Here is a 14,966-nt window from a genome sequence, read left to right as displayed (position 1 = left end):
GAGTTATAGATAAGCAAATCTCTCAAGTGCTACCAGTCATCACCCCTTCACTAACAGCAAAGAATCTGTTGGAATCTGTGTGATAAGAACTTATTTCTATTAGGAAATTCCAGTTTCTGAAAAGTAACTAGCCTGAGATTCGAACCAGGGCCTTGATTGCTCTCATACTGCCGCCTTTGTGTTGTCTGTGAGGATGATGAATAGGCCTAGTATGATTAATTTTTAATAAGAATCTAATTTGGACAGTCTAATTTCTAGCACAGCATATTCTTGGTGGTTTAATCAGGTTTTCAGCTTTTGGATACCTCTTAGGCATAGACATAAATATTCTAGTCTCTGTGCTGTCTAATGTTATAGCCCATTAGATATATTTTTTTTCGGAACACTGTTTATTTATTTCCTCATGAAAGGCAAACCTGCAACTGGATCAGATTTTTAGACCATTAGACATCATACTCTCCTCTTGCTGTTGGCTGTAAATGGTCAACATGTTTTTAAAGATAATTTCCTCTGTCAAACTAAGTACACAGAAGTATCTCATTTCATATGAACTAATGACATGACTACATGACTCACTTTTCTAAGTCTAGACAAGCCTCCTTGTAATGAGAAATGGAAAGTATATAGTTGAGGGGATTGTGGAGAATTTGAAGACGACTGTCAGGAATTTCCTTGAAGATCAAGAAACTATCTGCTTTCTTCAAGACAGTCAAGCTACTGAAAACCAGACTGACTCTGGATTACTGTTCCCCCTTTCCACACGGTCTTATCTTCATCTGCCATGTGGAAATTTTGATGGTACTGAAAATGATGGAGAACATTATTTCCTTTCCAGCAAAATGGAAGAAGTTATATGTGAGATCTATGAGACCAATGATTGCTAAAATGCAAGACTTCAAAAGCAGGTTGCTGTTGCATCTTTAACAATAGTCTCCAGAAACCTTTCTCTTTTGAAAAGGTGCTGCTGTAGCAGAGCAGAAGTAGCCTGAGGCACGAACAACAGACGTGGGAACGAGAGGCAGATTGCCCTGGCTGGTTTCATGGAGGTTCTTTATTACTTTCTGCCCTAGTAGACCGTGATTGGCACTTCATACGTGCATCTGGAGTCATAGTAGGGTACGTTTAGTCGTGGAGGTTTAAGTTTAACCAATTATCTTTCTGGGATGCTGACTTTAACAACGTGTGAACCAGAGAGACTCCTCTACTATGCAGAGTAATGTCATGTCAGGGGAAGATTATTCTTTAGCAATAAAAAGACTCGGGCATAAATCCTGCTTTTCTTCTTTGCCCATCTAGGCCTGCTGATCTACTTGGACCTATTTATCCACGTGCCATTTATGTAAGCCTGATCTCCGTTGTGGTGTTTTATCCCTCAAAGTGACCTGTTCTGAAGCAGGATCTTTCATTGCATTAGTGTGACACTTGTCCATGAGAAAAATCCTACTCTAAATAATTAATCTTGAATTTGTGCTGTAGTTAGTAGGAAAGCTCTTAGCAGTGTGACTCTCAATGAAATAGGTGACTGGATAGGATGGAGCCAGAAGTCCTTCAGGCCTTGGAACGTTGCTGCTAGTGGAGCTGTGCCTCCCGTCCGGGTCAGCAGCCTGATGTCACAGCAGAGGGTGTTTGAAAACCATGAGGATCCGACCGATGCTCAGCCTTTTCCCGAGTTCTAGTTTTTTCTCTTTCATTCTGCAGTGCCAGGGCTGATGGTGGCAATCGATTGTTTTTTCTTTGTCAGCTTGTGTCCTCAGGCATCTTAAAGTCAATCTGCAGTTGTTGCTGGTGCGCGGCCGGCCTGCGTGAAACCAGAGCACCAGCTTGGTTCAGCACGTCGCTGGTGGAACGGAGAGAACGGCAGCTGCGGGGCTGGTGCCGTAAAACGTGTGACTGCACAAAAAGAGTGGGACCTCCCTCCGGTTTGAAAAGAAGAGATTTTAAGTGCTTTATTCTTCTGAATCCCATGAGTAGCTGATAAAGGTGTTAGCCTGCGTTTTCTTTAGCTGTATGCTTTGTTAGGGCTCCCTGTGACAGTGCTGTTAGGAGTTTCATGAGCTACAGTCCTTCAGCATCCATTCATTGAAACCTGGATTTTATAGTTGCATTTTGATAAATTACAATTTGTGCTCTAACGATTTCTTTCCTCCTAAATATTTGTGAATGCAGTGCTACTCTGTTTACACCCGTAGGGGCTTTATCTACACGCAGAGAACAGCGACAGAGCTCGGGGAGCTGCAGAGGCTTCCTGGCTGGGGTCACCTTGCTTTACCATGAACTTACAGGGCTGCCCAAGTGGGTAATGCTGCAGTTCATTTTCCACTGGTTGCTCAGTCCTTGACCTCCAAGCCAGTTGCTAATTAATAACACTTCCCTTGGGTTTTCATTTTGTTCTGGGTGTGTGCCAGTTGGATCACTACATTCACACTCCTCTTGCCAAACAGCTCCTGACAGCAGCGAGCACCGCTGGTGCCGACGGGGTTTGCAGAGGCGACAGACGGGTCTCCGTCAGCCCATACCTCAGGTATTTTTCCTCCTGAGCTATTGAAGGCTGAGATGTGTTAGCTCACTGGCCTAAACATGCTCGTATTCTTTCCTTGCTACATGTTGTAAAACATGCCATATATTGTCAATAGTTTTTTAAATTCATCTAAGATAACTCCAAATCCCTCCTGATTTCCTTTCTCAATTTCACTTCTGCTATTTGAGACATCCCTGCAGTTCTTTCTTTTGCTGTACAAGTAATAAATAAACTAAAATTTATTTAGGCAGTGGGAGATATGCATGTAACATGAAAGATCCGATATTCAGCAGATGTGTCAGGCCCTTACAGTGACCTAGTTACTGTCTTCATGATTTTTTTTCCCCTCAAATAAAATACATTGAAGCTTGCAAAGTTTAGGTTTGCTTCTCGGGAATGTGAGCTTTGTAGGGTGTAATTGCTCTTTTCTCTGATATAAAAAGATTCCCTAATTATATTGATTTTTTTTTTTTTTGGGAGAGAGAGTTTTGAGTGAATATGTGCTGTTTACAACAACGCAGATTTGAATCCAGTAGTTAGTAGTTATTGGTGCCATGTTTAATTCTGACTCACTGTACCCAAGTGGGAATGACATTAGCCTCCAAACATTCCCTGCTAAATGACTGTATCGGTTTAACATGTTGAAAGGCCAAAACAACCTTATTACAATAATCATGTTTTGGACTGCCAGCTATTAGCAGTCTGTTCCAGGTGGGATTATCTGATTTTCTCACAGATAAGATAACTGATTCTTTAGGAAAGAAAAACAGCCATTTCTCTTTTTTGTTTTGTTTTTCAATTTTTATTTGTACTTCTTTATGCAGCCAAAACCTCCAAAGATATATATTGTTGCTTCCAAGAAGCCAGTTTCTATAGAAAGGTGTTGTCTGTTATAGTGCCAAGCCTTGTTTATGCCCCAGAAATCAAGCTGCTGATGTCAGTGTGTAGAAATGACAGTGGGATTGAAGAAAAAGTTCAGATTCAATTGCCTTTTGAATTTGAGACGTTTGGATCTAGATCTGAGTTTTAGATCTTTTTTTTTTCTTCTCACTTGCTGTGTGAGGATGCAGACACCTCTCTGTAATCCTGTAATTCTCTATAATTCAGTTTTGTGCTTCATCTTACTAAGACCACATCTGAGATGCTGTAGGACAGGTTCTGACAAACCACGGGTACTACTGTTGCCATAATTTCTATTTGTGGTAAACTCTTTCCCTTGTACGCCCCAAGAATCTAGGGCACTGTGCAAAAAACCTCAAGATACGGGTATAATGGTTTATACTGTGCTCGTGGATGTCCACAAAGCAGTGAGAGAACTGGATACACAAGTATTGAGGTCCACGCTGCTGTACACAATACAGAAATAGGTCATATAGTCCTCCAGTGACATTCTTACCAAGTATTAAAATTTACTTTAACAAACAGAAATCTTTCATGGTGAGTCACTACAAACAATGGAAAGAAACTGATACTGAAATGTACTGGTTTGGTAACCTTTCCTTTCCTTTTTTTTTTTTTCTTTTTCCTTTTTCTTGCTATTTCTGTGACTTGATGCTTTTTATACATGTGCTCCAAGTGTTAATACGAGTCAAAATTTCTTACCTACTGGTTCCTTTTTAGTGGGTCATATCCCATCACCCCATACATAGTAACTTCAGTTGTCAATGTGTGTCTTTGGAAAAAAAATGTATTCTGGAATGATTCTATTAATTTAACTTGTTAGCAGTAAAGAGTATTTGATGTAATTTTTAAGAAATCTGAGAAGTGGAAGCATTTCTCTGTGAAAGAAGTAAAATGTATCTTGTGTAGTGACTTTCCTAAGCGTTTTTGCATATTGAGATGCAATGTGCTGTGTAGGTGTTGGCTGCTTGCAGGGTCGTACACTAGAGCGCACTGTGTTTCGTACAGAACCAGCACCGCACTGGTGAGCGGCTGAACACAGAGTGAACATCTGCTCGCCCGAGGAGACAACAGGCCAGGCATGGAGGGCTTTGTAGATTCATCCAGAGGGGTTGGTTTGGTGCTAGACACCCACAAATTCACCAACTTTCCGTGCTTGCCTGGTTTCACACTAGGTACATCTAAAGAAAGCATCTGAATTGTCATGTGCTGGGAACAGATCTTCCTAATACAAATCAAAGCCACTGAGGGGAGTTGTTGAAATCATGATAAAATTTGCTTTACCTTGCATTGGATAGAAAGGTAGTCATTGCATGCCAGGCCTGAAAGGAGTTCTGGTGTAAATCAGAAAAACCTGATTTTTGGAGAATAGTGGTAGGTAGTAACTGAGGCATAAAATATATGCTTTATTTAGTAAATTTGTGGTATTACGTAATATCTGTACATGGCTCAATATTCCCTACTTTTACTAACACAAGGTATCTGATCGTGAAAAGTATTCAGTGGTGGAAAAAGGTATTATCAGTGCCAAATTTTTACTTTATCTTTCCTTCTCCCAGTGCTGTTTGCCTGCATTTGTACCTCAATAAATGCCTTTCCTTAGGTTAATGATTATCTTGTCAGTAGTTTTTCAAGATGTAACATGAAAGTTTAACTTTGCAGTTTCATATACATTAGTGACTAATAAAACGGACCTCCTGAGATATACAGCATTTCATCCTGTAAATTGGTATATAACATTAAAAAGAAGTTCCTGGAATCATTTATACAACGGCTTGTTAAATAAAATGACCTTTTATTTGCACTAGTAACTCCCTCCTCATGCTCTTTTGTTCGTCTTTGTGCGCGTCAGCACTGTTTATCTTCTACCTTCTTAGCACGGTGTTTACTACTATAGTGGTGTGATCATGTTATTTATTTTTGTTTATGAATGCAATTTGTTGGCTTTCGTAGTATCAGCCCTTCTTCCCAGTCTTTCAGTGTAATTCTTTCCCTTCTAGGTTCGTATGATGAAAGACAGCGATCCATCCTGGAAGCCCACTTTTATTGTAAAACCCGATGGAGGGTGCCAGGGGGATGGAATCTACCTCATTAAGGACCCAAGTGACATCAGACTGACGGGAAGCATCCAGAGCCGGCCAGCTGTGGTCCAGGAATATATTTGCAAACCACTGCTTGTCGATAAACTGAAATTTGATATTCGTCTTTATGTCTTATTGAAATCTTTAGAACCCTTAGAGATTTATATAGCCAAAGATGGACTTTCTAGATTTTGTACAGAGCCCTATCAAGAACCCACCCTAAAAAATTTGCACCAGGTTTTTATGCACTTAACCAACTATTCACTGAATATCCATAGTGGGAATTTCATCCATTCTGACAGTGTAAACACTGGCAGCAAGAGGACTTTTTCAAGTATCCTGTGCAGACTGTCTTCCAGAGGAGCTGATGTCAAAAAGCTGTGGTCAGATATAATTTCACTGGTGATCAAAACAATTATTGCACTGACCCCCGAACTGAAAGTTTACTATCAGTCTGACATACCATCAGGAAAGCCTGGACCAACTTGCTTCCAGGTAGGTTGGAAATTCTGCCAGAATGCAGCTATTTCTATGCGTGGATTAATTTTCTGGATGTTCAGTTCCTTTTCTGAAAGCTTTCTGTAGTTATGTTGCTGATCACTGGTTGAATGTGGTGCATCCACTGAGTAGTGCAGCCTGGGCAATGCGTTCCATGAGCTCAGAGCTCAGGTTCTCCTCGCTCAAGTTTTACTTTATGAATCTGTCTCCTGACCTATGTTACTACTTGCCATAAACATATATGGAGAATTTTCAGCGGGTATCAATCATGAGTAGCAGTGTTCACTCCGGTTTCTATCCCGATGCAGCTACAATGATGGCAGTTTTAAGACTCACTTGTCATAGGTGCTAAGATTCCATGTTAACAGATGCAGTATTTAGAGGTGGGGGGTAGTGTGAAAGTAGCCATTATTATCAAAGGCAAATGGTTTCAGTAGTTATTCAGCAGTACAGCATGTTTCTCAGTTATTTCTCTTTTGTCCCTCAAATGTTTCTTCCTCCTGATTATTGACATTGCGTTCTCTGGAAGAACACCATGAGTAGAATGGAAGTAACATATTGCTTGTTATGCACAGATTTTGGGGTTTGACATTCTCCTGATGAAAAACTTGAAGCCCATGTTACTCGAAGTAAATGCAAACCCCAGCATGAGAATAGAACATGAGCAAGAGGTAAGACCTCCCAACGTGACAGTCATACTGGAATGAAATTGTTTAGGTTTGGTTTTCTCAACGTTTTTCTTGTTTGAAAGATGAAAGCTGTCTGCTAATATGAAACCTCCAAGGTTCTCTGTAATTTTCTGCTTGGAAATCATTGCTAATCTTATACACTGGAAATATGACTTACTGGAATTGTGAAAGCTCTCCATCATCTTTGTCATAAATAAGTTTATTCATCATCCCTGCAGTTGACTTAATTGCGTTTAAGGGATTGCTAATAATTTTTTTCATGTTTGTATACGTAATATAAATGGTAATATTGGCAACAATCTTTTTTAATATTTCAGTTTACTAGAGAAACTTTCCAAAAATTGTTGTAGTATCATGCTGAAAATGTTAAGGTGTTTGTGTATTCTGTAAGAAGTATTTTGTAATCTGTCATTGCGTATTTAAAACATACGTGACATGCATGAAGTTTGAGCAAATGTGGAATAATAATCCTTAGTTCTATACTGAATAATTGTATCCCTCTGTAATTTAAAGCTTTCTCCTGGAGTGTTTGAAAATGTCCCAAGCCCTGTTGATGAAGAAGTGAAAGTAGCTGTTATCAGAGACACTCTTCGTCTAGTGGACCCTCAGAAAAAAAAGAGAAAAGATACCCAGTAAGTGTGGTGACTTTCTTTGGTTTTTGCAATAATTATAAAAGTGAAGTATTTTTTCCCAATTATGTTACTTTATCCAGGACAATGAGTTCCTCACTGTCTGTGTCACTCCTTTCACATCCACAGTGTTAACTCTTTCAAAAAAGCTCGTCGGATGTTAATTGGTGGTGTGGTACAAAACAAGTAGTTGGCTTTGTGGATCTGCCAGGGGAAGGCCAGAGAAAAAAAAAAAAACAATTCCTGGTACTTTCTGTTTAGTAGCAGCAAGTCCACCAAATGGCGTTCTCACAGCGCGGCGCTGACCGCTTCGCGTGCTGCTGTCTTGTAGGAACAGCAGACGTGTGGAAGGAGCCATGCTCTAGCTCAAGCAACCAAAAAGGTCCACAAACTGATAGTAAATCAGACTTTATCAGTTCCCCTGGAATATCTTACCTTTGATTCAGAACTGGTGCAAACAATTAGTAACTCAGGCTTATTTATTTGTACTTTTACTGGAGGCCTCTTTTTTATTCCAAGCAATCATGAGATGTAAATTTGTGTATTAATTTGCTTGAAAGTCACAAATTACTCTGAATGAATTGCCCCATTGGAGCTGAAAAGTATGAATATTGTATTTAGGAATTGCTTCCTTGATCTGTGATAATAAACATAGTTAAATCTATGATCTAGAAATGAGAGGAACTGCCTGAAGCAGCTTGCACAGAAATGCTTGTGGTGGGATCAGACCGAGAGAAAGAATATCTTTTTTTTTGATGAAACACCTTGTTTTAAGCAGTTCCTTGGAGACATGAAAGGCAGATTTTTTTTTTTTTTTTTTTTGTTCCCAGAAATTCTTGCTTATAGGCCTGCCTCCGTACTAGAATATTGATTTTGTTCTTTTCTTGGCACTTAGCGGCAAGGTTAAATATGTTATTCATGTTCTATAATGATTTCAAGGGCAAACTTGCTGTCCTCTTGTAGACAGAGTCCCATGAACAAGACATGACTGACAATACTTACAAGTTCTGTATTATTGTAATATTATTATAAGATCAAACTATTCTTTCGGAGTCAGTGCCATGCATAGAGGTTGCTGTGGCCAGTATACAGAGTGTCTTGCAAAGCAATCTATACTGCGTATTGCCTGCACTTAACCTTCACCCTTAAGATTACTTCAGTGCATGGGCTGAAAAAAGATTATTTTTTAACCTGTAATTATGTAGTCATGTCTTTTTTTTAATGCTAAAGTTGTGTCAGGCATTCATTAACTACATATTAGATACGGAAAAAAGGCAAATGATAATTACAGATAAATTCTTGGAGAGCACTGATGTGTGTGGAACACTCATTCAACTGAGGATTTTTCTCTGATATATTCTGAGTACTAAATAATTTGTGACACGATTGGTCAGTGATGAGATAAACCATTGGCTCTTCGCAGCAAGAATTCATCAGTGATGCAGCTTTTGTTCAGGATAATCTGGTTAACAGAACATCTTGTTGATTAATATCTGCGTGTCTTCACCTTAAGTCAATCTTACTTCTTGCTGCAAAGGGCAGTATTCGGATGACTTTTTTGCATGGATATACAGGAACCCACGTGTGACAGCTCCCCACCAATTCAACTGAGATCTACTCCTACTTCCAATTTCTTTTTACTGAACTGGGCACTGTCCGTGGAACTTCCTGAGACACAATCTTTCTGTGAGCTTCAAGTAAAGGACTTCATTCTGATCACCTATGGGGATTTACACCAAAGTAAAAGCATTTAGGGAAGGAACTGAGCACCAGTTGCTTTTGCCTTATCTTCCCTAGCGAAGGTTTTGCAATGCTTTTGCTTTGTGTCCTTCCTCTCACTTGTGTCTGTGCATTTCAACCAGTTCTAACGTGTGCTCCCGTCTTCCCTCCCACTCCTACCAGTAAGTGCAGAGAAATGGCATCGTTCCGCTGCTTGCAGGACAAAGATAATAACTAAATAATTGACCGGAGATGGAAAGCAGTAGTTTGCCTATCCATTGTAGTGCTTTTGCTAGTCTAATTGCACCTGGCAGCAGGGAAAGCAAAATTTGGCCTATTAATAGGAAAAAAAAAATCTGAAAGAATTCCTATTCTGACAGCTAACCAGCAGCAAACATTGCAGACTCTAGTTTTGATGCTAATTAGGTAATGGACATTAATTTAAGTAAAGTTTTAACGTTACATATCTGAGTTTGAACACACAGGGGAAATACTGAGAAGTCTGAGCTGCATCTCAGGTAAATATTCTGCTGTGGAGATGGATTTGATTTCCCTCTAATTATCTCCCAGATTAAAATAAATGAAGCATCTAAATGAAAGTGAGTTTTAGAAGTCATCCTGAAGTACTTCATTATCAGGAAAGATTAATAGCTCAGAATTTGTTGTAGTTTAATTATTCCTCATCTTTATAGAGTTTAGATTATTTCTTTTCCTCCCTCCTTTCATGTGAGGTATAACATTGAAATACAAGTTGAGTAAGATCAGTTTGTCGTGCCATACATACCTCTGAATTTTTCAACGCAGTTCCGGTCTTTACGTGCACCAATCACTAGTAATTATCTTGACACCACCAATAACTGGTCGTTGAATATCAGCAGTGATACAAATTCAAATGAACGTACTTAAATATATTTAGTGGGTATTGTTCCACAGTGTGACTGAGCTTTTTTTGGTTTCAAGACTTTGTCCTGGCTATTTAAGTACTGCGGTATGTGCGTGTAACGTGTTTAAACAAAAACTTCAAATGCAGGCAAATGCTATTGGTTTTATTTAATCATTGTTGAGGAAAATCTCATTTTCCAACAGAAGAGGAAATCTGGGAAAGTTTTGTGTTATTCTGCAAAGGAAAGAGCAGAAGGAATTAAAACAGGATAAAAAGTGGCACAGGCACATGTGAGGCTTTTGGGAGGGATGGGTAGGGTGGGATACTGCACAGCGCCTGCTTCTCCCCGACGTGATGCAAGACCTGCTGGACAAACCTCCTGCACCTCATATGCAGAAGACCTATTCCACGTGTCAAGATCCGAAGGCAGTGGGTATCCCTATCGAAGTTAACGTCCTGCTTTGCTTCATTAATTCCCTTGCTGCTCCCGAATCCCCTGCGTTAGCGCAATCGTAGCCGAAGTCGGCTGACAGCAGAGTTAACGAGTGACTATTAATAGAGAGATTTGGAGCCACGTGCTGCTCTGCAGGGTGAAGACATATGGCAGTGGCTCGGAGCCTCTCGAGGAGAACCGGAAGGCGGCTCTGCGGGTTACGTTGTCCGGGTGTTTTCAAGCCATTCTGCAAGCCAGAGGGTGAGCGGTGTCTGGCTCCGCCTGAGCCTGGCTAGTCCTTTCTGAAATTAAAGACAGTAGCTCATCAACTACATGTTGTGTGTTTTGTTTTACTTTTTTGCTCCTCCTCTTTAAAAAAAAAATCCAGCTAATAATGCATGGTTATAAAAAGAGAGTTTATGATGTTTTTTTTGTTTGTTTGTTTTTCCTAGTGAAATTTTGGTGGAACCAAAATGTAGAGCCTTTTTTTCCCCTAGCTTTGGTTCCTAGACTAGTCCTCTCTTTCTCTAGGCATTCTTAATTTAGAACTCACGTTTCACTCGTAATCAAGAAATTAAAACATTTAATAAAATAATGTGGAAGATACTAACTCTTTGCTTGTTTGTGTGGCAGTACTGTTCTCATGGATTTTAAGGCTTGAGTAGATCATTGCAATCATCCAGGCTGATGACGTGCCGGAACAAACACGATCATTTGTGGCTGAGCTGTTTTCTTGGAAAGATGGAATTTTAAACTTCTCTGTAAATCTGTGAAATATTATCAAACAAAGCTTACTTTCTTCTAGCATTACTACAGAGGGCATTCAGGGGGTGGTGATGGCCAGTAATCTTGATTTCTGTTCTGAACATCTGTCACTACTAATTTCAGAATTACTGTGGTGGTTTTTCCAGATGACGTTTTCTCAGCATTGGTAGCTCTTTTGGCTTGGATTTGTGACGACCTTCAGCACCAGCTTAGCCAGCTGGTCGTTGTATCGTCAGGAGGGAGCTTTCCTCCTTAAGTGAGAAATGTGATGTAAAAAAAGATGGGGAAATGTAGGGTTTTTTTCACTCAACATATTCCAAGCATCGTGTAGAGCAGGGGTGGCACATGTCCCTTTGTAAGACTGGGAAACGATCACAGGATGCATTTTTAGCCAAGTCTGTAATGGTCAGCATGGTCAGGAAGCTTGGCTACGCCCCACTTAGAGTGCAATCCTTGTCATGTAGTAGTATAAAGTAAGGGATTGGACTGTACTCCATAATGTTTCTGCAAAGAAACTTATATCAAGCTTTACAGTATCAAGTTTGCTCTGGATTTACTTGCAGCAGAGGTGCTGTTTGCAGCCGGCTGAAGGGGGGAGAAGACTTCAGCTGAAGGAAATGTGCACAATTAAATGAATGGTCTAATGACACCAAAGAACATTTCAAGTAAATCAATGTTACTTATGTAAAGAACAGTTTAATTAATATAATCACTGATGCAAATCATTGTTTATGTTGTGACTCCCAACAGAAAATCCATTTCAAAAGGCTTCACAAACTTCTACATTTTTGTGCCTAATTTTGACTCTTTATAGTAGTAAAATGTTTCAGTGTTTGCTTAATTATTAGCAATTCATTCTTTTAAAAATTGCATTAGATTTGAGGAGCAAAAAGGAGTCTCAGTCTTGTATGCAAATATTGTATATTCTCCACTGGATGTTTGATGTAAACTATTTAACTGGTGGTATAGTTGCAAACCCTGAGTATCATTTGAGCAGGTCTGCTCTGAATGTCTTAGAAAGATCATTTATATCATCTTATCAATGCTAATGACCTGCTTTCCTGTCCTGTCAAAATATTTGTGCCTTAGTTTATTAAAGCTAATTAATCCAGAGATAAGAGATTTCTTTATTTTTTAGTTGCTGCTGTTTATTCCCTGTCCTGGTATGATCTCTTGCATTTACATGCTTAGTTTCTGATGTATTTTGAGACAGAAAATAAGCATTTTATTCTTTTGACAAAGACAGCATAGTATTATGACATGTTTGTCATTAGAAATATGAGTTGCTCATGGAATAAAATCTGCTTTTTACTTGCTAGAAGTGATGAAGGTGCGGCCCCCTAAGTAATATAATGACTTTTATTCAGCACTGAAATAGCCATTGACAGAAGAAAGAATTGAAACACTTTGTAAATGAAATGTAATTTAATCTATGGCTGTTATAAAAACAATCAATTCATTGTGCTCACAAAAATGAGTGGTTTTGGTTTATTACCTATTATGGTATTGCTGTTTCATTGCTAGTTCATCTTTTCTTGAGTGCTGTTCTCCGTACATACCACTTCAGTGTTTTTCTATTTGAATTCAGCCTTGAAATTTATTTGTGATGTTCTGATTTTTTTTTTCTTTTTAAAATATGTCAGGTGCGATTCTCTTCTCTGGATTCTGTGGCTCTAGCAAATGTCAAATATGATTAGCTAATTTTCTGAGCAGGAGGAAGCCCAATGTGGTCTCTCTCAATTTTTTTGCAAGATCAGCATGCAAACACTGGCTAATGTCACTCTGTTCAGAGAGCACCCTGTAAATATTAATATATGTCAGTTTGACTTTTTTTCTCTAAGTTGTGTAGTTAGGGAGGAATTCTAATTGAGGTTTTGTAGAACTTACTACTCAAAAGATCTTACTCTTTTCCTGCACAAAACGAGATGGTTCATTTTTTTTTCTGCTGTGTGGATTACACGTCTTTCTTACTTTAAATGATTTCTTTCTCTGATGTAGGACAAAATTAATAGTTTCTGGGAGGAGACTATGTGATCTGTATTAAATGAATGTCTAGAAATTAATTCATGTTTTCTACTTAGGTACTTGCTGCCTCAAATGTAGCTTATGTTGAAGTAGTAGCTTCTTCAGGAGGTTTCTCCTGCTGTGCTAGTGACCGATGGGTCTAACCTTCTCCACTAAACTGCAAGAGGAATGTGGGTCTTTACTTAAACAGACCTTTCAGTAATGTTTCTCTTTTGTATAGTTCAAAGGCGTTTTCCAAATCCTGATCCTGTTTTTAATTTCTTGATATTGAGGAGTAATTTTGTACTTCCTCAAAGAAGGCAAAAAAAGTCAGGGAATCACCTGTGTGGCTGTATTCCATTTATTTTCCAGATATTTTTTGTTCAGTTTCATAACCTCTCCTGATGTTTATATCATGTTTAATGAAAATATGAAAATATACTGTGCAAAAAAGCCTTGAGAATATGATTATCCTAGATTTTGATGATGATAGTGTCGTTCTTGTCATTGATTACTGTGTTTATCTCACTGTACATATTCTAAGGTTATGATTGCCTGATGGGTGGTTTAAGAGGGTCAGAAACTCGGTGCATAAACACATGGAGAGATGGAATAGGAGGATGCTGGTGTTACAGCTATCTGATCAGAAAATAATGACTGTTCTTCAGTCTTGTTGTAATGTGTCTTAGTTTCTGCTTCTGTGAGTAACTGTATTGTGTTCCGCAGGGATTCATTACTCAGGGTTGTCCCTGTCTTTTGCATCATATGGGGTGAGCTTAGTCTTTATAAAAATAAGCACGTATTAAACCTAGCTATGGTAGTATCAGTATTTTGGTTTCCATTTACTAATTGACTTTATGAGCTTCAGGTTGATTCCTGTATCCCTTTGTCCCTTTGCTATCCCTTGGAAATCTGGTCAGGTTTTCAGCTACTCAAATGCTTCTCAAGCACCACCTCTTCATCCCAAGCCTTATTTCTGCCCGAGAGTGTATAAACTCATATGTGTGGCTTTCTTGAGATTGATCTTTCTACTCTGGTTCATTTTGGAGGCTGACACAATTTTTTTCTCCATCAGTCAAAATGACCTGGCGTTCATATTCAGGATCGTTCTGCCAAGGCCCTTTGAAAGCACATTGAATTAGACCCTTTCTCTTTCCTAGAGGGCTTTTTGGTTTATTCCTTCATCAGGCAATCTGCCAACTTCAGTATCAATTCTTGTCTGTTACATTAGCCCCTGCTGCTTTTGATGAGTTAGACATGTGAGGGAGACTTTTAGATGTGATGTTTGTCAATGTTACTTCAGTTCAGATTAGTGAAACGGTAACTTTGTTTTTCTGTAGTTGGAGAGTATTTATTTCTACTGCTATTTCTCATCCTGCTCAAGAACAACTAGCCTCAACTACTCCGTTCAGTTTTGCGAAGCAAATGTTATAGGTGCCTTGATCTTTGCCCTCTGTTTTTGCTTTTCCAATTGTTTATCTGCTTCATCCTTAAGAGCTTTTAACATTTCTCCTATTGATTAGGACAGGCCCTGTTGGAAATTCCACAAACTGCAATGTGAGACATCCCTCCATGAAGGGGAGGGAAGGATCTCATGATGCTTGACTCACAGAATGGTTCTACATTGGTTTTAAGAGCCACTTAAAGGAAAGCACCACAAAAGTGTTTACTACAACAACAGAAAATACAATACTGAGTGTAGAACAGTGGCAAATAATTGGAATGCGCTACGGCAGCAGTCCTAACGTAGAGAAGAAAATAAAGTAAAATCTGCTGATAGGAAGAAGGTCAGATCTTTTAGTTTATAAGTAGCTCATTTCACATGTAATCTGAAAAGTTTTAATTGA

The 14,966-nt window shown here is 39.0% G+C and overlaps 1 protein-coding gene across 1 annotated transcript in view; it reads left to right on the top strand.

Annotated features, from left to right (window-relative positions):
* Positions 1-14,966, top strand: part of TTLL11 (tubulin tyrosine ligase like 11) — a 51,370-nt gene that overhangs the window by 11,419 nt on the left and 24,985 nt on the right. Inside the window, exons 4-6 of the mRNA XM_086624951.1 lie at positions 5,419-5,994; positions 6,573-6,668; positions 7,200-7,318. Coding sequence (XP_086481077.1) covers positions 5,419-5,994; positions 6,573-6,668; positions 7,200-7,318 — 791 coding nt within the window. The remainder of the gene's footprint in view (positions 1-5,418; positions 5,995-6,572; positions 6,669-7,199; positions 7,319-14,966) is intronic.

The sequence above is a fragment of the Tauraco erythrolophus genome, chromosome 22 (genome assembly GCF_009769465.1).
Source record: "Tauraco erythrolophus isolate bTauEry1 chromosome 22, bTauEry1.pri, whole genome shotgun sequence".
In the NCBI taxonomy this organism is placed as follows: Eukaryota; Metazoa; Chordata; class Aves; order Musophagiformes; family Musophagidae; genus Tauraco; species Tauraco erythrolophus.
This window is presented reverse-complemented; position numbering and strand designations above follow the sequence as displayed.